The sequence below is a fragment of the Pollicipes pollicipes genome, unplaced genomic scaffold, assembly GCF_011947565.3.
Source record: "Pollicipes pollicipes isolate AB1234 unplaced genomic scaffold, Ppol_2.1 Scaffold_6138;HRSCAF=7277_pilon_pilon_pilon, whole genome shotgun sequence".
Classification (NCBI taxonomy): domain Eukaryota; kingdom Metazoa; phylum Arthropoda; class Thecostraca; order Pollicipedomorpha; family Pollicipedidae; genus Pollicipes; species Pollicipes pollicipes.
The window spans coordinates 5,924,320-5,948,340 of NW_023596818.1; the positions used below are offsets into that span (position 1 = coordinate 5,924,320).

General features: G+C 54.1%; 1 protein-coding gene and 1 long non-coding RNA gene across 2 annotated transcripts; both read right to left on the reverse strand.

The window, feature by feature from the left end:
• Positions 1-3,519: 3,519 nt before the first annotated feature.
• Positions 3,520-12,829, reverse strand: LOC119106106 (uncharacterized). The gene is made up of 9 exons (XM_037229703.1): positions 12,777-12,829; positions 12,019-12,166; positions 10,166-10,299; positions 8,973-9,159; positions 8,491-8,646; positions 7,870-7,995; positions 5,842-6,010; positions 5,135-5,493; positions 3,520-4,616 (listed from the first exon to the last, which is right to left on the reverse strand). The coding sequence occupies exons 1-9, from the start codon at positions 12,827-12,829 to the stop codon at positions 4,374-4,376; spliced, it is 1,575 nt and encodes a 524-aa protein (XP_037085598.1). The 3' UTR covers positions 3,520-4,373.
• A 140-nt stretch (positions 12,830-12,969) lies between these two features.
• On the reverse strand, positions 12,970-22,725 carry LOC119106270 (uncharacterized). The gene is made up of 3 exons (XR_005095115.1): positions 22,589-22,725; positions 20,723-20,808; positions 12,970-13,075 (listed from the first exon to the last, which is right to left on the reverse strand). It is a non-coding gene; the product is annotated as an uncharacterized LOC119106270 (long non-coding RNA).
• Between the last annotated feature and the right edge of the window lie 1,296 nt (positions 22,726-24,021).

Here is a 24,021-nt window from a genome sequence, read left to right on the forward strand (position 1 = left end):
CGAATCCAGTAGCGCAGGCAGGGGGTACAAGGGGTATGCGCACTCATAGGTTCTGAGGGGCCCTCCAGACCCCTACGACAAAGGGTCCGAAGGGACCCGAAAAGCCAGCCGGAGGTCGCATTTAGGGACCGAGCTCGGATGCTCCAGTGCCAACCAGGAGGCCCTGCGCGTTGATCAGGGGCTCCTGAGTCGATAAGGGCCCATGTGTCGATCAGATAACACCAATAACGCACGGTCGGCTCCCTTTCGGTGTGGACCTAGGGGCCTATTTCCCAAGCAGGGACAAAGCTGGAGCCAGCGGTTTACACTGGCCGGGCCCAGCGTCTGTTAGGGCCCATATAGCGTTTAATAGGCGGCCCTGTGTTGGCAAGGGGCCCCAAGCCGACCAGACGTAATGTTCGAAGAAGCCCGAAGAGCCTGGAGGGCCCACCGAGACCGATGATGGAGTGCCCCATTGGAGGGTTTAAGAGCACGAAGAGCCGGTGGGTGTCATATTCAGGGTCTCGGCCTGCAGGAACTATACCTCAAATGACAGAGCGCCTTTTGCACCGATCGGGGATCCCCTGAGTTGATATGGACCCATGTGTTGGTCAGGCACCACCAATACCGCCCAGTCGGCTCCGTGTCGGTGTGGGTCTGAGATCCTACTTCCGAATCAGCAACAAAGGCTGGGCCAGCGATCTACACTTGTCGGGTTCCCTGTATGTTTTGGGGGTTCACAGTGCTTAACAAGGAGTCCTGCTTTCGCAAAGGCCCCGAGCCGACCGAGAGCAGTGATTGATGGGGGCTGAAGAGGGCCCGGGTGGCCCACCGGAACCGACGATCAAGGGCTCGGTTGGAGGGCATAAGGGCCCGAAGAACTGTCTGTAGGTCACATAAAGAGTCGCGACCCGTAGGGTCGTGACCTGAAATATTAGTCAGATGTACTCTTGCACCATTTGAGGACCCCCAAGGCAGAAAAGGTGGCGCAGTCGACAACGAACACTGGACAGTTGGCTCCCTGTCAGTCTGAAACTTGGGGGCCCATTTCTCCAGCAGGAGCGGGCCGGAGCCACGATTAGCATTGATCTGATTCCCTGCAACAACAGTTGGGGCCCCTGTGTCAGTCATAGGCTCACAGTACCTAACAGGAGGTCATGTGTCGGCCAGTGGCCCCGATTCGGCCACAGGCTTTACCTGAGGAAGTCTGAAGAGGAGCCAAAGAGTCCCTCGTGAACAAAGACGAATGGCCTGATTGGACAGCCTCTTGCTCTCTTAATTGGAGGTCAGGAGTCCAAAGAACTGGCCGCAGGTCACATCAAAAAGGAATATTCTACATTTGAAGATATTAAAACAAACAAACTTCTCATTTTCCATATTTAAAGATGTTGCCACTGGGCGACCTTGAGATAGTCTCCGAAAAAGTCTGCACATCCTCCTGGGCGTGTGGCTTCGGAGCTAGAAGGGTTTAGGTCTTAAGAAGGACAGGGCTGTGAGCTGCACCGAGTGATGTTCAAGATGGGTCTTTCAGCTCAAAACCGCATACCAGTGTGGAACACTCCCTTCAACAATGCCCGTTTAAAATACTCCATTGCGGATTATTCCCCTTCAAGAATGCTAATGCCAAATGAGACCTCACAAAATTGACTGGCTGATTAATGGCGAGCCGTTGATCTGATTGAGTTTCGAGGTCAAACATGTATTTTCATTCTGCAGCCACCGACTGCATACACTAGCTTCCGTACAAAGTTAGGGTTTACTGATGGTTTGTCACCGAGCACCCTAAGTCAGGTCGGTGACGAATGGCTTTGAATCAAAATGAAAATGGCGACAAATAATATCACTCCGATGGCAGTTGCATCTGCGGCAAATGAGCCACTGAAGGGCCACTGTTTATTATCAAAATGCAGATGCGTTGTATGGACCTTTCGTGGCTTGGGGAGTTTGATGCACAAAAATCACCGTCCCGAGATTCCCCGCCACCTGATTCGATTCCGGACTGACATCAAATCTCGGTGAGTTGGAATGGAAGTCGACTCAAATTATTGGCTTCGTGCCTCAAAGGCAGGCATGGAATCAACCCAATACGCTGTAAGCTCATGTTGGAAAAATGAAAAACCGATTCTGCCTTAGCAGCGAGATTACCGCAGTGAAGCCCCAGGTTACCCCAAGTCTACCCTAGTACAAAATCTGACCGGGTCCGATGGTACAGTTCCATGAAATTTCGAGAAGACAATCCTACCAGATTCCGATCGGAATGTCTCACGGGATTCCAAACGGAATCACACTGGAATCCCATAGAACGCATGGGCTTACACAGATATGCGAGGCTACGTAGAGAAGATGAACAACTCGATTCATTTGACCCGCCCAGACAAGCGAAACAAGATATAATCTATGTACACTGTAAAGTAAATAAAAGTTAATGAAAAAAACGTACCGGGTTGAGACACTGGCGAATAAAGAATAATCATCAAAGTTGGCGTGGCCTAGTGCACGATCCTGGACAAACACGGCCGTAAATGTGACCGTGACACTGCGACGTGAGCGCACTGAACGTCCGCGCTCAACCGCCGGGGGGGAGGAGGAAGTCTCGCAACCCACTTTTACAGTAAAAAGGCTGGTGCGCGCGCTCGGTTTAGTTGCCTCACAAGTTATACAATATCCTGTTATTTTTGTCCTGCACGAGCATCGAGGGTGGCTCGTAAATATATCAGCTCGCACCATCTACCAAATGCATAACGTACTGCTGTCTCCAGTCGACCCTAAATCTGGTTGCTGGTCACATAGACCACAGGATGAAGAAGGAGGGGTGGGCACCCACCAGCCCCTTCTATAAGAACTCTCTGATAAATCCCGCCGCCTTTTGACGATGATGATTTAGCCTGTGCTGCCAAATGCTTGCTTCGTCCATTCTTTTTTGTAATGTTTATCACTCTGCGGTGTTAAGCCCAAGCGTGATATAACATAAATGATGATAATTATATCAGTTGACCCCTAAATTCGGCCAGACGGCGTCAAACATGCCTGCTTTGGAAGCGATCACCGAAGATGGCATGTAACATGAGCTAAGTGTGTCATGTTTCTGCAACGGCCCGCCCATGGCGTGCTCAGATTTGTTGTTTCGCCTATTAGAAGACGATAATGTCTAGAAGAAGAAGGCTCCAAAAACCTGAATAAGCTGGAAAGTTTCTACGGGGACGTTATTTGTGGCTGCATCGCACGTCGCGTCACTTCTGTTTCATCGCCTTTGTATTCTCCCCATCATAGATCGCTTAGCAGCCGCAGCTTGTGCAGAGTTGCTCCTTGTCACCACGTCTTCAAGCCGAGCCGTCCTGGTGCCCTCCGACCAGCGCCAGACGACCGTCCTCACCAGCCGACCAGGACATCTCGCACACGCTCGACACCCGCAGCTGACAGCTCGGGCGTCCCGGGGGCTCCGCCGACCGCTCGGGGGTCCCCGGGGGCTCGGCCGGTCGCGGACGCCGCCAGAGCGCCGCGTCTGCCAGCCCGCAGTGGACGGCCAGTGAACCGAGCGGCACAAAAGCTCCGTGTATTTCACCACGCTGTCCGGTGAACGGCCGCTCGTGTGTACACCGCGCGCGCCCCCCGCTGTATACATCGGCCAGCGGTCTGGACGTGCGGCGACACCAGAGCGCAGAGGCGTCACGTGGGGCGGACGCTGCCGCAGCAGGCGGCCCGCTGCCCGCCGGAAGGGGGCTGCTGGGGCGCCGCGCCCATCCGTCTCCGGCGCCGGCTGCGACGGGCGGCGGTGAAAGGTCACGACGCCGCGCTGGTGGGCCGCGCAGATGTCGGCCGCACGCCGGCAGGACATTAGCGGAGACGTTTATGACGATGTTTGCTAACAACACACCACTGCAATCTTAACACAAGAGCGAAATGGAAGCAGTGAGTACGGGGCGTGAAAAGCAAAGCGCTTTGAGACCAGCTCGCGACAGTTACCGACAGCATGGATGCAACTCATTTCGGCCGCATGACAGAGCGTGGATTTTCGATGTTTTCCAAAGCCCTGCAGCCCGATGCGTATGGCTGAAATTATCCTACACACTCAATGAAAACCTACTCGCATGATAACACCACAAGATCTACTTTCGTCTCCCAGCTTCGACCCTCCGTCAGCGCGACTGAAATTAATGAGCCTTAAAATACGTCACACTGTACAAAAAGATCAACCTCGCAAAAAGCGTGCGCTCTGCTGCCGAGGCCGTTCGCACTGCGACCCAGTTCACTCCGGTCTGTGACAGTGACGCTCTCCACACCGGACCGAGCGCCGCACCGCCGCAAAACCACCCCGGCCGCGCGCCTCCGACCCCGCCGGCTCCCGGCGCCGCTCTCACGCCGCCGCGCCGCTCTCACGCCGCCGCGCCGCGCCGTCACTGGATCGGTATCTTCCGCAGACCGCCGTCGCCGTCGGCGCCGCCGGCGTCGCTGACGACGTAGGCCGACTCGGGGCCGAACGTCTTGAACTTGGTGCGCAGCAGGTCGAGTTCAGCGCCGATACCCGACTTCATCTGGTTGAACTCGGAGACGACCAGCGAGAGGCGGCCCAGCAGGAAGTTAAGGTTCTCCTCTACCTCGCCGACGCGCTTGGCCACGTCGCCCACCGTGCCGTCCACCTGGAGGGGGGGGGGGGGGGAAGGCGGTGATGACACTCTTACTCAAGTGGTTTAGCTTGGCACGCAATGACGGAACTGTGAACGGAGACGAGTAAATGTGAACGCTCTGAAAACAGAGGTACGGTGCAAATAGCGAGGACATGTATATGGACATGGACACTGCCATTATGTTATACGTTGCAAATAGTGATTGGTCTACCCCTGCGAAGCCTGAAAAGAATTAACAACACGTGCTGCCCAATTTAGGATATGTCGGTTACGAGAGTGCGTTCTATACGCAACAACGAAGAACTCTCAAGCTGTTCTACTGCTACTGCTGCTTAGCATGACTCCAAACATTGCATTGCAGCGATTGCGGATAAAGAGCACATTGGAGTAACCAGGCAAAGGTAACTGGTTACCTTATACTATTGGATAATCAGGCAACTTGGTTACCATATCCAGAAATAACCTTGACCGAACCTAGCTAAATCGAGCGGCCGCTGTGCGCGCCGCGTGTTGTGTACTCGGCAGGGTACCTTTTCGGTCTGCTCAAGCGAGCCGTTGACATACTGAGTGGTCTTGTCATCGATCTTGTCCAGCACATCCGCCGAGCTCGAGAGCGTCTGGTACATGACGCCGATCTGGCGCCAGACCTGCGCGATCTCGCCCTCGATCGACTTGGTCATGTTGTGCAGCGCCACCGACTGGTTGGCCAGGATCTCTTGCGAGATGCTGCCGAACTTGGTGGAGAACGTGCCGTTGATCTTGATGCCCTGCGCCTTGACGGCCGCCTCCACCTCCAGCAGGATCTGCTGCACGCCGAACTCCAGCCGCCGCTTGGTGTCCAGCACGCTGTCCGCCGTGTCCACCATCACCTCCTCCAGGTTCGACAGGCCTGGACAAGACAGGCAAGAGGCGCTGTCACGTCAGGAACATCACGGCCAGCATTCCACCGGAGTCGCGTGTATGTGCGGAGTAACTGCATTCACAAAGTGTGCACGGAAAGCTACCAGATAGTACATGTGCGCACGGAAGACAGCCTTCGTGAAAAAAACTAAAAAAGATGAAGACACTGGCCTTGAAAAATCGCTGCGAATCTACATCACGTTAGAATACAGAATTGTGTCCATCTAGCGACCGCGCGCATCTCTCAGTAATTGGCCTGCGGGAACGTGAGAACCATCTTCAGATGGGAGACGTCCCACAGCGTGACAGCAACTGGATCGGCGGCATGAGTCCGCACCTTGGATCTCCCTCTTCAGGTCGTTGTAGCCCTGGTTGACCCGCTCGTAGAGCCCCTCGGCCATGGCCATCGACTCCTGAACCATGTTGGTCAGCTGCGTCTGGCCGCCCTTCAGCCCCTCCATCCGAGCGTCCACCAAGCGGTCCCTCTCCGCGCCGCTCTCCACAATCTGCAGCAACGGAGGTCCCGTGAGATAGGCAGCAAACGCGGTCCTTCTCCGCGCCGCTCTCCACAATCTGCAGCAACGGAGATCCCGTGAGATAGGTGGCAAACGCGGTCTCTCTCCGCGCCGATCTCCACAATCTGCAACAACGGAGATCCCGTGAGATAGGTGGTCCCTCTCCGCGCCGCTCTCCACAATCTGCAGCAGCAGAGGTCCCGTGAGATAGGCGGCAAACGCGGTCCCTCTCCGCGCCGCTCTCCACAATCTGCAGCAACAGTGGTCCCGTGAGATAGGCGGCAAACGCGATCTCTCTCCGCGCCGATCTCCACAATCTGCAGCAGCAGAGGTCCCGTGAGATAGGCGGCAAACGCGATCTCTCTCCGCGCCGATCTCCACAATCTGCAGCAGCAGAGGTCCCGTGAGATAGGCGGCAAACGCGATCTCTCTCCGCGCCGATCTCCACAATCTGCAGCGGCAGAGGTCCCGTGGGATAGGCGGCAAACGCGGTCCCTCTCCGCGCCGATCTCCACGATCTGCAGCAGCAGAGGCCCCGTGAGATGGGCGGCAAACGCGGTCTCTCTCCGCGCCGATCTCCACAATTTGCCGCAGCGGGGGTCCCGTGAGATATGAGCAGCAACGCAATGATAATGAGCATGATAATGAGCAGCAACGCAAACCATGCCCTCCCACTGTTACCGGCTGAATATCTAACTGACATGATTCAGCTCACTCAAATGTCTATTAGCCATGCATTGTTTGGCATCTGAAGGTCATATCTGTTGACCATTTAGACCTCCGTTCCACGAACACGTCACGTTCACGAGTGCCGTCTTCTTAGCTTAGCAGCACAAGGAACCATCGCCGGAGGCATGGCACAGTAATATACCGGGCAATTTACGCGGCAGATGCGAGGCAGTCGGGCATGTGAACACATCGGCGGCCACCGAGCTGCGACTACTCCCACACGGCAGCTGCCACCCAGCTGCGACTACCCCACACGGCAGCTGCCACCCAGCTGCGACTACCCCCACACAGCAGCTGCCACCCAGCTGCGATCATCCCCACACAGCAGCTGCCACCCAGCTGCGATCATCCCCACACAGCAGCTGCCACCCAGCCACGACCAACCCCACATGGCGGCTTACACCCAACCACTATTATCCCCTCACAGCAGCTACCATCCAGCCGCGACTACCCCCGCACATCAGCTCCCACCCAGCCAGTCCGATGCTCGCAACACACGCGTGCTCGCACCAGCGCGAGGTGTGCATTTCCGCCCGTTATCCCCGCCTGCAACAGGTCAGTGACACTGACCCTGTGCCCCCGGGATCACTTGCATCATCAACTTTGCTGTTCGTTCGTCACGGCACACCCAACAAGGAAACGGGAGCGAGGGGCCCATGAGCTTTTGATCAACATTGACCGCAGCTGCGGCTCATGAGGTCGTCAGTTTCGAAGGAGTGCGGCTCGTCTCATCTTTAAATGTCCATGACGTGACTTGGCGTTTTACTGCCGCCCTTGCGTGATGCATCGCCGCGGACCCATGGGCAGAGTGTATGCTGCCACTGACTGACGCCTCTCAGCAGATGCCGCGTGTTCGCATAGCGTCCGTCGGGATGACCGCACGCGGCAAGCATGAGAAAACTTTCGGGCGCGCGTAGGTGACTCTGACTTTGGCAATCGAGTGTTGCTCATGAACTAACCTCTAAAACGAAACCCCTCACCGGTCATTTGATCATCACCAATCATCACAGCCATCACGGCGGCGCGATGAAAGCCCTCACAAAATTATCTCTCAGAAACTGCTAGTTCCTCCAGGTCATCCCACCCTGGTCTGCGTGCGCATGCGCAGATGGCGACCTCACCTCCGAGCGCAGCTGGCCCATCTCCGCCGCCGTGTTGTTGGTCGCTAGGTCGATGTCCCGTTTGATCTTGTCGTACACGTCACTCGATTGGCTGCTGGTCTGGTACTGGCTGCTGAACAGCTCCACCTGGCGGGCGAGGGGCCGATCCGGGGCACGTTGGGTCACGGTGCCGAGGTCACGTGCGCATTACCGGACAGCAGCGTTCAACCGCGTCTGAGAACCCTTGGTGGTGGCGCCTGAATCTGCGATAGCCAACACAAGGGACAGAAAAAACACACCCGTCAGGATTCGCTTCCTAACGCCACTTGCTTCTAGATCTGAATCAAAAGACCTCTGCTATCGCGGCTAATTTAGCCAGCATGCAGCAGCCCCACCACGGGCCAAAGGTTGAGGAAGAGCGCCGTCAAAGTTGTTACGTCGTCTCTTCACATAGAACTCCGTGCGCATGCCATTCTGTTCCACAAAAGCTGGGGCATTGGTTTCCTGCCCTCCCCCCTCCCCCTCCCCCCCCCCCCCCCGTCCGGTTCCGTGCTGCAGAGCCTCAGCCACACCAACAGGACATGCGTGGTACGTGGCACGTGGCACGCAGCACGCGGCACGCGACGTGCGGCACGGACGCACCTGCCGGGCGTCCATGTCGCGCGCCAGCCGCTGCAGGTCCTGGCGCACCGCGCTGACGTCATCAGCCACCAGGCGCGAGTCGTTGCCCAGCTGGTGGGCGTTGTCGATCAGCACGCCGACGCCCACCGAGAGCTGCGTCAGGATCGTCTCCGCGTCCTGCCGGCCCGTGGAAACACCGCGGATTTAGGCTGAGCGCGACGAGAGCGGTAGTTGCGCGGGTCAAAGGATTGAGCGCCAGTGTGTACGCAATGTGCGTAAATGACACTGCTTTGACATTTCAAATGCAGTTACCTACGCAATTTATTACTCCTCCACGATGGCATGAATCGCTACCCTTATCCGAGCACCTCTTGTAATGGCGTTGTTCACGCCTTGTTACTGCACCAATAACGACGCGGTCAGATGACGCCTCGCCCGCGGAAGTTCTGCGGTCAATGGTGTGCCGGCCAGCTTATCATGCCCAAGTGCCGTGAGTCTCTGACCTGGGTGTGCTTGGCCAGCTTGGCCTCGGTTCCCTGCAACTGCTCGGAGGTCTGCTGGATGGACATGGAGAGGCCGGACACGCTACCCAGGCTGTTGGCGAGGTCGTTCATCATGCGGTCCTGCCGCTGTAGGTGTGACGTCACCCTCTCCCGCGAGGTGAGCGCCTCGCTCAGCAGGCCGCTCATCCTGCCGACGCCGACACCGGGGCAGGTCAGCGCGCTCAGATCATCGGGGTCAGGTCACCAGGGGCAGGTCACCGGGTCAGGCCACCGGGGTCAGGCCAACGGGGTCAGGTCGTCGGCATCAGGTCAGCTGGGGCGGACAGTGCGGTCAGGTTGGCCGGGTCAGGTCAGGTCAGCAGGTACAGCTCACTGGGGTCAGGTCAGCAGAGTCAGATCAGCAGGTTCAGGCCACCCAGGTCTGGTCAACAGGTTCTACGATAGGGTCAGGTCAGAATCGATGTCACAGTCAGACAGTTGGGTCAGGTCTGTAAGGCCCAGTCGGATGGTTCGGGTTACCGGCGTCAGCCAACAGTGTCAGGTCAGCAGTGTCCTCAGTATCAGGCCATCAGAGGTGTCAACTGTCAGGTCATCAGTAAGGCTACGCCATCAGTGGGATCAAGTCACATACAAAGTCAGGCCCGGTCAACCACATCAGCTGGGGGTCTGGTCAGCAGGATCAAGCGCTCAGCGTGGTCAGATCAGCGCGGTCGGACCTGCGAAGGTTGGATCAAGGACATCACGCCCTCAGCACGGTTTGTCAAGGGGCGGAATCACGTCGCACGCAGGGTCGGCCCGTCAGCCGGGTCAGACGAGCGGGTTCATAGTCAGCGGGTTCATAGCCGGCGGCTCACGTCAGCACCAGCCGCTGCATCAGTCGGAACAAATGCATGACTCACGAAGCAAGTCGAGCGATTGGCCACAGGGCGACACACGGAGCGTGAGCCACATTGCACTGATGCGCTGAATGGGTTTTCATGGAGCAGTGCCGGCACGTCGGCTCGTCACACGTCGGAGCCGAGTCCTCGCCAGCCAAAGCCAGCGCAATGCCTCGGCGTATCATGCAGAACGCGTGATTTCCCAATACCCGACGATCAAAGAAATCCCGCCTGGGAACCCTGACCGGTGTTATAGGATGAACGCGAGTCCAGACGACCCGCCGCTCGCGGGAAGCGGTCCGGCCGCCAGCGCACCTCTCATTCAGGGTTTCGTCGATGCTGTCCAGCTTGTTGACGACGTTATCGGGCGGGCCGGCGGAGCGACTCTCGATGACCTGGCTCTGCTGCGCTCTCAGCAGCTTCAGGACCTCGTCCATCTTCCGGTCGTTCTGGGGCACACGAAAATCCTGCCGTCTCACCGATGTCCAGCGGGCATCGCGGGACGCAGCGTCCGAGATGCGGCAGAGCTCTGGGTGAGTGGTCTATCCACTTCCGCTGCTCCAGGGCAGTTACGTAAGAGTGATCAGGTTGCCACAGTTTCCTAAACGCTGGCAAGTCATCAGTGTCCTCTCCGGTGAGAACATGGCCTTGTCCGCCGTTCACTTGAAGTGCTCTCACAGGTCGCGGGGCCAATAACACCTCCGGCCGTGTCACACCCGCCCTTGTCACCCCTGGCTACCACCTCTCCCTCGGCCGTGACGGAGGTCTCAGCAGCCGCTGCAACAACCGGGTTGTCATGCCAGGCGACAGAGTTCACGACCTCCCTGTGCACAGGGTCGGACCACCACGCAGCGGCCAACGTCCGGGCCTAATCGTCCGCCAAGTTGTAAACACACGAGACATGATCCTGTGTGTTTATTCGAGTGCGTGATTCACTCCCCATGACTGCAATATCGTGACATGTGGCCGTGAGTCGGCCCTAAAACAGCGCGGGGGGCGCGCGGGCCGTCCTAATGATCGCAGCCTCAGCCTTTGTCGGCGGGCGCCGCCTGCGTCATCGGCCGTGATCTGCAGGAACAGGCTTCCTGGGATCGTTGAACACCTCCTCGCCAGCAAGCTGTCGTCGTGTATCCGTGTGACACACCCTGAGAGGGCCGAGACCGGGAACTAAACGTAATCCAACCACGCCGTCAAATCACGACAATGATGTCACCTACCGCGGCCAAAACGGAGGACAGTTAGAGGCTGACATCAACCCACCCGCGTGACATCACCGCTGTCCGCGCGGGTCGTTGCCTGGCAGCATCTGCTTTTTGCACGTGCTCTGGACACGCGCCAAGACGCGGCGCAGCTGGGTGGGAGTGAAGGGTGCAGCGGATTGTGCGGTCGGACAAGCCGCCGTGTTTACCCATTCATCACGCGTGATGGGCTAATTAGAACACGTGTCGTGTGCGAAGGACGGCGGCCGAGCCGCAGAGTAGCGCTCTTGCAGACGCTCTCTCTCTCTCTCTCTCTCTCTCTCTCTCTCTCTCTCTCCTCTCTCTCTCTCTCTCTCTCTCTCTCTCTCTCTCTCTCTCCTCTCTCTCTCTCTCTCTCTCTCTCTCTCTCTCTCTCTCTCTCTCTCCTCTCTCTCTCTCTCTCTCTCTCTCTCTCTCTCTCTCTCTCTCTCTCTCTCTCTCTCTCTCTCTCTCTCTCTCTCTCTCTTCTCTCTCTCTCTCTCTCTCTCTCTCTCTCTCTCTCTCTTTCTCCCTCTCTCTCTCTCTGTCTTTCTTTCCCTCTCTCTCTCTGTCTTCCTCTCACTCTCTCTCTCTCTCTGTCTTTCTCTCACTCTCTCTTTTTTTCTCTCTCTCGTATCCCCCTAACCCCTTACCTCTCTGCCAACCTCACCTCTACATCAGCTCTCTGCGTTCTTCTCTCCTTTTCTTTTGCCCCTCTTGAGCCTCGTCTTAATCTCCCATCTTACCCACATTTCTTCCAATTCTCTAATTCCTCTCTCCCTCGATCTTCCAATATATTCCCACTGTCTGATGTATGTGTTTTTCCTCATTGCCGCACGCCCCTCTGACACAGCGAGCTCCCGCCCGACGAAGCTGGTCCCGGCTCCGAACGCCAAGCGAGCCCGACACCCCGAACTGCCTCCCCCCCCTCCGCTGGTGGCGGCCGCGTACCTTCTGCAGGGCTCTATCCATGTTGAGCATGCGGCCCTCCATCTTGGCCATGTAGACGGCGATGCTCTCCACGTTGCGACTCTGGCCGGCCGTCTGGGTCAGGATCGCCCGCAGCGTCTTCGTGGTCACTTCGTTCACCTGGCGGACCCTGCAGGCGGCCACGGACGAGAGCGTGGTCTGATACCAGCGTCATCAGACGTTTACGACGCGAAATCGTCTCGCAGGCAAAGTTCGGCAACATCCGAGCAATGAAAATTTAAAATGCTTTAGATGAAAGTCGCTGAAATAGGGAAGTATTTAGGACACAAATGAAAAGCCATCAAAGACACATGCAAGGTGAAAAACCCGCCATTACCACAAGTATCGTCATGGCATGCCATCATCGTCATATATGCATAGTTACATCACCATTATCACCAAAACACATCGCGATATATGTCAAAGTTATGAGTTTTTGCGCACTTGAGCTATCCGATCCAGAAAAAAAAACGCGGAGCCTCTCTTCCCGGAGCATCCCGCGAAGCAGAGTTCCGTCACATGACCGCCAGGGTGCCGTTGTGCCGTCTGTAACTGGCCGGAGCCTCACCTGGACTCGTGGCGGTGCAGTCTGTAACTGGCCGGAGCCTCACCTGGACTCGTGTCGGTGAAGTCTGCAACCGGCCGGAGCCTCACCTGGACTCGTGTCGGTGTAGTCTGTAACTGGCCGGAGCCTCATCTGGACTCGTGTCGGTGCAGTCTGTAACCGGCCGGAGCCTCACCCGGACTTGTGTCGGTGCAGTCTGTAACTGGTCGGAGCCTCGCCTGGACTCATGTCGGTGCAGTCTGTAACTGGCCGGAGCCTCACCTGGACTCGTGTCGGTGCAGTCTGTAACCGGCCGGAGCCTCACCTGGACTCGTGTCGGTGCAGTCTGTAACTGGCCGGAGCCTCACCTGGACTCATGTCGGTGCAGTCTGTAACTGGCCGGAGCCTCACCTGGACTCGTGTCGGTGCAGTCTGTTGGCCACCGCCCTCATTTTCGCGTCCAGGCTGACGATGGCGGACTCCATGTCCTGCAGGCTGCAGCGGCAGAGCGTGTTAGAAGGGAGCCGAGCTGCCGGCAGTGCCGTGACCGTGACGTCACAGCGCTTGACGAGGCTGTGACACATCTGGATGCCCGAGACGAGCACATTTTTAGCCGCCTTTTTCGCCTAGCCGCATCTCCTTGGTTCTTCACACCTACTTGGCCTGAAGCTGCGAGCGCTCAATAACGAGCTCAATGTGTCGGCCATACACTTCGCATCAGAGGAGTAAGTGCAGTCGTTAGGATGGCTGGAATATGTGAGGTTTATCCTTGGCAGCTGCCAACTGACGCATGCTGAGTTATCGGCCCTTATCACGGGCTGAAGTCACGGCATTTTAATGCTCTCCTCATGATTTGAGTGAGTTGACCTGAAATCAGGAACCAACCAAAAACATCTCCTCAAATTACACTTGCACCGCTAGTGTTAATATTTGGTGCAGATGCTTTGACAGCCAGCTGGCTGACATACCACAAATTCTTCAGCCCGATCTTACTCGGTGGTTTTAGCCTCCAACTGTGAGATGTGCACGGTTGCGGAGCTCGCGTGGATTTCAGCACACTTCTGCCTGTACTCAGTCCGTGTTCCTGTGCAGCATTCTCTGGAATGTTTCTTACAAAAACCCTGTTAACATGAGCGCTGTGATTAGAATTAAGCTGAAACCCGACCTGAGCTGACCTGAGTTGACCTGAGCCGAAGGATTGGGCCCATGTAAACAACCCCGCGCCGTTCGGCCCACTCCAATCACTTGCCGGCTGAAATCCTCCCCCATGAGACGAAACGCCTCCGTCTGCATCCGCTCAGGAAAGGATCAGAAGCCCGAGTCACAACATACCCTGTTTACATGGGCAGCTGTGATTCGAATTGAGCCGGGACCCGTCCTCGATCCGAACTATCCGGCCCATGTATACACTCACGCGCCGTTCCGCTGATTCGAATCGTGCGCCGGAGGAAATCCCTTCCCGTGAGAGGATCATCCGTTCAGGAAGGGATTTCGTCCGAATTATCGGCCGTCAGCTGTCTAAACAAAAAAAAAAGAAAAATGCCTGGCGCACGCAGTTCTGTTCATGGCCATTTCAGCTTCGTTTGGTGTTGCCGCTTTTCCACGGGTTTTTAGCTATTGCTCGAGACGGTCCAAGTCCAAGATGGTAAAGGAAAAGAGAAAGAAGGTGAAGTTGACACCATGCTGCTAAAACTACCCTTATTATTGAGGGCCTTGTGTGGCTAGCAGCACAGAAATCCTCACGTAATTTATCCTTGCTAGGCGCGTGATCTATGCAGACAGCAGGCGTCGGCGGTGCTTGGTGTTATCTTTCCGCCTAGAGGTTAGATTAATTTACATCTGGGGCAGGCTCCATGCTTCCAAAAGCCAAATGGAGGTAATATGGTCATTTTATATAGCTTTGACTTGTTCTCACTTTAATTTTTGGATTGCTCAAAATTCTTGCAGAGAATGCCTCCAAGTTTCTTTCATTAAGTTAATACCTAAAGGCCCCAGGAGTGTTTTTGCAGATGTTCCTTAAATTAGGATGCTGGTTGCTCGTCAGTTAAATTTGTGTGAGAAAGGTAGCTTAAAAATTGCTGCATGATATGACAGATGAACAAATATAGATCATTGCAGTCAGCTCGGAATGTGAACTTCTTTAATGGTAGGACCGAAATTGCCCAATGACGGGGTCAGAACAGCAAGAAAGCAAATGTGAACACTGGATGAAAATAGTTGTCATCATTACTCTGCTAAATCCAAGTTTGTGTGTTCCATGTGCAGGAAAACAGTGCATAAACTAACACCTAACATGATGGCGCATGCTGCATGGAGAACATGTCTGTGTTGCATATCATCACCTGTTTTTGTACTGATGATTAAATATGTCACCTTGGTGCTTTTTTGTGATGGGTGTCTGCAGGCCATGAGGTAGGTACTTGAACTGTTCAACAATTCTTGCAGGGAGTACCAATAGTTTCTTGCATTAAGTGAATACATAAATGCCCCAGGATTGATTTTGCAGACATTCCTCCTGTGACTTGAACATTTGGTTGACCACCTATTGGCAGGAGGGATGTGCTGGATATTGGTGACTGGCTCATCAAGGAAATATGAAGCTACATCACACTGGTAGACCAAATGGCAAGGAAGCGGGGGCTGGAATATTTGTTTTTGATGCGATTAGGCTGTTTGTTGCTTGTCGGTTTAGTGTGTGTGAGATAGGTAGCTCAATAATTCCTGCATGATGCAAAGGATCAACAAATATAGGCAATAGATCATTGCAGTCAGTGCAGAATGTGAACTATTTTTAATGATGGGGCCAAAATTGCCCAGTGATGGTTCCAAAATGTCAAGAAAGCAAATGTGAGCACTGGATGAAAATAGCTGTCATCAGTACTCTGTCAAATCCAGGTTTGTGCATTTCATGTGGAAGAAAACAGTGCATAAACTAAGTAAACCTAACATAATGCCACATGAGGTGCAGAGAACATCTGTGGTGCACATCATTACCTGTTTTTGTACTGGTGAGTAAATATGTTACCTTGGTGCTTTTTTGTGACATGTATCTTTGCAAACCATGAGGTGGATAATTGAGCTGTTGTTATAATTAATCATTTGTTATGAATTTTGAGCCCAGATTGCATTTGTCATGACAGCTCTGGGGCTGGTTCACATGTTATGATCTTTGGACTCTGCGAACACAGCTGTTTGTGCCACCTAGCTATCAGTCCATATCAGCCAATGCTGTTGACTGCAAGAATATCAAAGCAGTATTTCAACCCTAGTATGTCAAGAAAGCAAATTGTGACTTGCCAGTCCATGCCAAGTCTAAATGGCAATGCTGCCCTCAGGTACTGATGATGCATTGGATGGGGAAAGACAACATAGTTACACAATTTTTGCCACTAACTATGTAGCATTCATGAGTCATTTCTGTAGCTTAGCTCACTGTTGCAGGCTGCTCAAATGCATTAGTGTGGGAGTAGGTAATGTGTTTCTTGGGCTGCGCAAAGTAGATGACATGATGCTGGGTGGCATACTGATATGAGTGTGGTAAGTTTGTGAGTGTCGTTGGCCAATACAAGAAAATACTGATTTCCTGCTAGCCAAAGTTTCCCGCTAGTCAAATTTGCATATAACACTGTTTATGTGACAGATTTGGCAGTGCTGACTGCGCAACTCTTGTGTTTCAAGTGCTATGGCTTGTGCTGTAGCTATAAAGCCTATGAGTCCCGCACAGATCATTTTTCCAACGGAGTCCATCTTCCTCCTCGCCCTCAAAGCTGTCTCGCGCCCACCATGGCTCGTGACATTCGCCATCCATACGCAGAGTACCGGCTTTTTTCTTCTTGTTTTGTTCAGTTCGCCTCAAAAGCGCAGTTTTCGCCCATAATCCGTTCCTTGATTCGAACTAAGCGGGATCGAACTATCGACCGTTAATCCGACGTAAAGCCGGTTTCGCCCCATGTAAACGCCCCTCGCCGAGAGGGTTAACCGTCGAATGATCCGTTCCGATCTTAATTCGAATTATCCTCGGCTGCCCATGTAAACCGGGTAACAGAGACGTGGCCAGACTCCGACCTGTCGTCGCCTGTTTCAAGGTTTTCTGTTTCTGTTTCCCTATATCGGCGTCCGCATCACATTGCTGCATCTACCACTCCTGATCCACGTGTTCTGTATTTACTGCTCCTGATCCATGTGTTCTGCATCTACCGCTCCTGATCCATGTGTTTTGCATCCACCGCTCCTGATGCACGCGTTCTGTATCTACCGCTGCTGATCCATGTATTTTGCATCCACCGCTTCTGATCCACGTGTTCTGCATTTACCGCTCCTGATCCATGTGTCCTGTCCCTCAGCTAGCCCGTCCCATCTCCGCCCATGCTGACGTGATTGCTCTCCGCTACCCTCATCCGTCCCGGCACGGTCGTCACGTCACGGAGAATCCATTCCGGTCTCAATTCCAACTACCTTCGACCGCCCGTGCAAACAGGGTACACGTGACTTACTTCGAAGTGCACACCCTGGGACCAGCACATGGGTCTTTGTAGCGTTACTGGGTATGCGGCGAGTAGCCTGTTTATATCGTCACAAACGCGACCAGTAAGACAGCAATGGGTTGGACAGATTTCGTCGAGTTTCTTACGTGCATCTCGAATTTGGAGGGAGGCGCTCACATCGCAAGGAGTGACGCAGCATATTCTTGCAAATTTGAGATGCCCGCACCGGGATCTTTGCGAAGCAGAACTTCCTCTCGCTTGGTTGCATCTCTCCAGGCATTGCATAAGTGTAACGTGAAACGATGCAGCGGTTAGACGCGGAACCGGGTCCGCCCCTGTTCAGCACCGGCGGGTCGGGTCGGGTCAGTCAGAGAAACGCGGGATCCGCGACCGCCACGTGACGTCAGACCTCCTGACCAATGATGATGGCGGTAAATCACGAGGCGGCGTTTGGCAGCGACGGCAGTAAATTACTGGCGGGCGCAACCAACTGAGGTCAGGCGGGAGGGGAGCCCTGGCGCACGAACGCTGTCCAAGTTTATTACGAGTGACGCCATTAAAGGGAGTAAGTTTACGCGCCGCAAGCAGATGCAGGCGGTGATGAGCATGCGTGCTGTCACTCTGCCCTGCCGTTGTGAATGATAAATGACGTCGAATGGGGTCAGGGTGCTGTTACCGTTTGGGGACAGCCGGAAGATATGATCTGCTTATCCGTTACGTAGAGCTGATGAAACGGAGGAGTTTGTGATTGATGACCGAACCGGAGCGGATTGACACTGAGAGACTGACGAGGACCAGGTCCTTACGCTAAAGGAAACGAATGTGGCGCGTCTGTCAAGAGCCTACTGGAGAGCTGCCAGATGGACGCCCATGCGAAGCCAAACGCTCCAGTTGAAGTCGGCCGCGTCTAAAGTCCCGATGAAAGGGGCTTCAGAGGGATGGATGATATTAATATGACTATGAGTTCAGCCTGGCTTTTTAAAACGCAACAAGAAACTGAGCTTACGACAGCAGTTTTGATATACTCATTTTCGCGGGAAGGGAACGCAGGTTTGCTTCCAAAAAGCAGTAGTTTAATGGCGAAAAAAACTCGAACACCTAACATATTAGGACGTGTTTACTCTTTCTGTGCCATCGGCCATGCGCAGAGAGAGGAGACCAGCCGAGAACAGGACATCACCTTCGTGATGATGTTCTCATGGTGGGCGATATAACTGGGAATGTAATTTCGCATTTCTGGAAGGATGCATCTCGATTTTTATGGAATTGGAATGTGTAATGTGCGGAACTAACTGTGGACGCGGCACTATAGTGGAATCTAGAGCGGAGCTCTCTGAAACTCGGCATAATGACACCGGAAGTTGTACTCCTGGAGATACAAACCCGCTCGGCACTACGGATGGTGATTCGGAGGAAAACCAGTAAAAATATCGCGAATGTAAAGATATACTATATGAACATAAAGCAGCTGCGATCTGTTCGGTTAAACAAAGGCGTGCCCTATAAGATTGCCTAAATCCATCTATCTCAATCAAACAAGAATCTTTTGCGGTGTGCTTAAAATGCTGTTTGGGTCGTCGCAAAATACTTGTTTGTGTGGCTTACAGGCCTCGCTGACCGCGATATGCACCCCAGAAATGTGATCTATGGAGTATCATCCAACAGCCTTTGTCAACCTTGATTATCAATGTTATGTTAAACATTTACTTGCCGTCGCATAAAAAGGACATCGCTGTAAAGAAATAACCATTTTCACAACCAGGTCTTTGCATGCAGGACGTCGCCGCCCTCCAGAACTTCAAGATGTTCCAAATGGACATCGCGCAGAGCCGCGCTTTTGTTTGGTAAACAGAGTCGCGTCCGTGAGCCGAATTCAATCAAGCTGTTGCCAGAAATGTCAAACATGGCATTAAACGATTCGTCTTTAAGCGAGGTTTTGAGTGACGCGGAAAATATTAATCGCAGTAATACTGCATACACTACGCACCATCTTAACAATATAGGTGCGAATTTCGATGGCCCGGGACGCGGGAGCTCAACAGTTCCGCGCCGTTCTTGGCCCAAAACGCCGTCGGTTCCAGACGGTCCTTTGATAACCGTGAGGGGCTGCAGTGCTAAGACCTTCCACCGTCACACGCGTTGTGAAGCTATCAAACCCTGTTCTAAACAGCTGCCACGTGAAGGTCAACAGACAGCGAAGCGTCCGACATCGTTGCGTCGCCGTTCGCGGCACGTGCAGTGTGACCCCCCGAGACAACGGCTCGCCCGGTGGTTGTCCTCACTGGTGACGGTGTTTATGCAACCATACGGCCGTCCGGGGATAAATATTTACAGCTGGCGACTGACTGTCCCTCCCATCGCACACCCGGTGGGCGAGCTCTTCTCCCGGCGTCACCCCTCGCCGCCCCCGGAGCCCTCCCCTTCGGCGTCTGTGGCGCACATAACCGTCGCCTCTCGGGGACATGAGGATCAACACCGACCGCGGCGGACGAGGGCGGAGCGGCTTCCGGGGGGCGGCGGTTTGGTGCGGGCTCCGAACACGTGTCTTCTTCCGCTTCGGTCGCGGGATCGCATCCCAGCGCCATCAGAAACTTTCCATATGCTGACAATCTCATCACGTTATGCTAGCACGCCCTGCTCGTGCCTGAATCAGCAGTTCGTTCCTCCACCGCAGTCGCTCGGGAGCCCCATGGCCAGCTGACGGGCGGCTTGTCCCCGAGGCATTTCCGAACTTCAACACAGCTCCACATGAACACACAGCAGCCGCGTCCTAGTTTTGTAAACGAACTCGCACTGCACGAGCTAGACTAAACCAAGCTATCGCAAGTAGCACCAAACATGGCGCGTGCGTCACTATGCAAAGCATGTCCTGTTTTCAGTAGCTCCAAGGATTATTGACCGCGACCGGTGATCTGGTGTGGTTAGAGCCCCAGCAGACGATGGGTCCTCACCAAGACCGGACTGGATGGAACGGCACTGAGCAGATAGTGCGGCCCAACACCCTCTAGCGGTTGGCTGCATGGGAGGGGTGCACGGCGGTATGACATGCCAGCTCATGCGAATTGCACGGAATTCGTCGAGATTGGTGGTCAAACGCCCACCTTGTTCACAAGTTAATGTTATCCACGGACCGTTCCAACACGTTGCTTGTCGTTTGATGCACTATAACTACAATTGTAGTGTGGTGGTAAAGGCCTTTCAGCGGGCCTTGAGACGGCCCTTCGTCCAGCTGTGGAGCTTGCATGCATGATGCCCAAGGACGTCCAAAGTCAGGTTGGGATGCCTAAAATTGGAAACTGCGCCTAATTTAACTTGATAAATACTAACGTATATTTACACTTTGATCATAAATATTTATTGCACGGAGCGATGACATCTTAGACCACTGCTGGATTGTCGACCGATTCCTAGCAACGCGGGATTAGTGTTCCACAAAGCTCAACGAATTCATCCATTCCTACACAGAAACCCGCAAGGAAACCGCGCATTAACGCACTCCGCGCGTTAACGCCTTTTCCGTTTTCTGCATACATCGGCGGGCAACAAAGCGGCGCGTGCCGTGCCGTTATCTCTGAGCGCGAGCCGGCGCCAGGGGCTGGAGGGACGCGCCGAGATAGGAAGAGCTGCGCCGGCCCAGCTGTGTTTGCGCGGTACTCACGAGGTCACGGCGCCGCCGAGCGGAAGCACCGCCACCGCCACCACCACCAGCAGCAGCGCGCGCAGCATGGCGACCGACGACAGCGACTGTGGGCGAAGACCGACTGTGGGCTGCGGGCGGTGCCGAGAGACAGGGGCATGTATACAGGGTGGGGCTGGGCCCACGTGTACCGTCATAATCAATGGTATGGCATCAGCTACATGTCATGCGTTATCATTCATTATTGATATGTATATGCTTATATGTATGTATATTGTATATATATATATATAGATATATATATATATATATATATATATATATATATATATATATATATATATATGTATTCAGCTACATTTTATGACCGAAGCTCCAGGTTAACGTTTTGGTAAACTCAAAGCTCCCTCACCGTCAGTGGGTATAGGAAAACTGACGCAGATCTTCATTAGAGAGATACATATGATATCGGCCAGCGTTTAAAAAACAGTACAGATTCAAGTGGGTTGTGGCCAGTCAGACGTCAGGCGCTTGACAACGATGTCAAACAAGGTTTGTTTGTTGAATCCAACAGCGTGGACTATCAAAATGACGTACGTCATCAAGCCCACCCGGTGGGTACCCCGAGGGGAAAAGCACAACGTTACAAAGCAGGCAGACATGCATTGTTGATGGTGACTTCTTGAGCCACTTGGAGCAGGGTTCGGAACAGCTTCCGCCGAGCGAAACCATATCATTGATTTACGGATGACGTGACAGGGGTGAGTGGGGCTGCCGGCACCGCTTCCGTGAGTTATCATCCATAAAGCTTGCAGAAAAAATAATATATCTAAAAGAGCTGTTCAATTTCCGCAAACACCGGACGATTAAAATGTTGCCGCTGTTGCACTTGGCCACCGACTGCGACACCACGGACTTCGTCAAAACGCCTCGTCTGGCCTCCCGCCAGAGATGTGAGCATAGATGTGTTACGGCTGGGGTTATGCCTTAAGGCCAGACTTCTGCGAACTTAGTACAACAAAAGATATCGGCAAAAATGCAAAATTACGACAGAAATCGGCAAAATAGTGGTGTTACATGAACCAGGTCAGTATGCTGCAACTTTCAATAAAGTTTTCTCAAAAATGGTTTTTGGGCAGCCGAATCCCTTCAAGGTGGATTTCAGCGACTGTCATGTATGACAACATACATATATCTGTGACGTGGTGACATGCACAAAATGCAAATGGAAGCAGGTGATCAAGCATGTGCTCTATTACACTCCAGCGAAATCGATTCTGATTCCGACTCCCCAATGCATAAAATTGTTTCCGACTCTGACCCCGAGCGGCGCGATCTCATCTTGAGCCGGGCCCGATTCCCATTAAAGAACGAGGAGCTAACCTAACGAACCGATTCCGACGTTGTAAGTTTGGTAAAATTGTTTGAGGTATAAACCACTCCTAGGACTATCATAAGCCGGGCTTGAAAATACTACTTGATTGTAAGCCATCAAAACACCCGGAGCTCAATTTGCTGCACATGTGATAGCTGTCAGAGTAAGAAAACTTTTCGTTATTTAGATCACGAATTGAGTCCCCTCATCCGGGCTTTTATAGTCACTGGAACTCCGACTCCAAATCGCCACGTTCGCCTATTTAGTGGTAGACTCCACCTCTTTTCGGAGTCAAGCACAAGTCTACAGACGACCGTACCATGCCGCGAATACACCAGTTCTGGCGTTATTGTGAAACGCTCCAAGATCGCGAAATACGCGACATGCACCGGCCGCTAACACCGTTCGGACCAATACAAGGCCTCACATCCCAACCATAGCCCAAGCCTACCGTTCGGGTGAGCGTTCGGATCCATACAAGACCTCACATCTTAATCAAAGCCCAAGCCTACCGTTCGGGTGAAATCTGGTGCGAAGTCTTCGCGCGGAGGCGGTTATTGCTCCAGCCACACGTGCGCCCCGCCCGACCCTCGCGCCCGGATTGCGTCGGAAGCCTTCTTGCGGCCCCCGACACCCCTACGTCGCGGTACACTCACTGCTCCGGTCCGCGCGCAGCTGTGCCGAACAACCCGCGGGCTGCGCGCCCGGGGAACGGCGCCAGAGGCCGTACTCCGGCAAAAACATGGGCCGAACCCGCGTCGCCGGAGGATCAAAAGCTCCCGCGCGGCCGTCGGCGCCGATGGGCCCCCGGGCGAGGGGAGCGGGCGCCCTTTGTGCCGCATCGGGCGGGGGCCTTCTCGGCGCGTCACCCTGCGTGTCATCCGCGGAGGCCGGCGAGAGGGGACTGCGGGTGCCGTGACGAGGGTGGGGCGCGGCACGGGCTGCTGACGCCCGGACGTCGCCGCCGGAGACGACGACGCGGCCGGGTCGACTTGAACGTTGGGATGCGGCGGGTGGTTGCGGACCAGCCTGATGGTGCGGATCGTGGCCCATGTCGTCTGCTCTGTGAGCTGTTCAACGGCAGGCGAGCAGCTGTCCGGCCCTTGCCCGGTACTGGTCGCTTCATAAGTTGTTCCCTGGTAGGCGCCGAAGCATTTTGATATGAGCTCCTGAATATCTGCCATCGCTTTTTCGACATGGTCGTCGACGACGGTCAGCTAACTCACAGGCAAACCTGCGTTGCTAACGTGAGTGCGAGTCGCTGCGGCTTCTCCCTGCACCTGCGCACGCGTCTTCCCGATTTCGTCACGGCCGCAAGACATGATCGACGCAGCAGGCTTTTCGCGATGGTTGAATATGCAAAAATAGTTACGTTGGAAGAAAGTCGGGAATGTGAAAAGTCGGTGCGACCAGTGGAGCCGGACACTGAAGTCACTAGAGTACAATTTGCTTTGATGCTCACCATATATTATTGTGCAAATATTCTCAAACGCTACTGTGTCGTGGCCAATTCCCTCAGCCAATGAAAATGTTTTCGAAAAGGGAGGCAATATTAAAGGCGGAATAAATTAACTTGTTGTACTTCAGCTGTCGTATACCATCATTTGTTATCGCCTATGTCAGACTAACTAATTGAAGCTTTCAACCTGATCCACTCTTGAGTATTTTGGTGATGATGATAATTAATGATTTGCTAATGTTAGAGGCCAGCGAATCAGAACAAGCGAACAAGAGGCAAAAACTAGTATCGGACATCACATTAGTAGGCGCGGAGCTTGTCCGAAAAAGTGACATGACAAACGAATGCGGCCAATTTACCACCACCCTGGTAAGCCCGCACCATGTCACAAGCCTGGCCGAGATCGGCTACAAGGCACGGCTCGTGATTTATTTCCAACCTGACGCCTCCGCGCCCCTGCACGCCAGCATCTCGCCCGCCCGCGCT

Bases quoted from the DNA above. Each gene is read 5' to 3' on its own strand.
- LOC119106106 (XM_037229703.1), bottom strand. From the start codon at position 12,829: ATGAGTCCAGGCGAGGCTCCGACCAGTTACAGACTGCACCGACACAAG. The intron at 6,011-7,869 runs GTGAGGTCGCCA...CCGTTGCTGCAG, and splicing joins TGGGCCAGCTGCGCTCGGAG to ATTGTGGAGAGCGGCGCGGA. The intron at 4,617-5,134 runs GTACCCTGCCGA...CCCCCCCTCCAG, and splicing joins CGCTTGAGCAGACCGAAAAG to GTGGACGGCACGGTGGGCGA.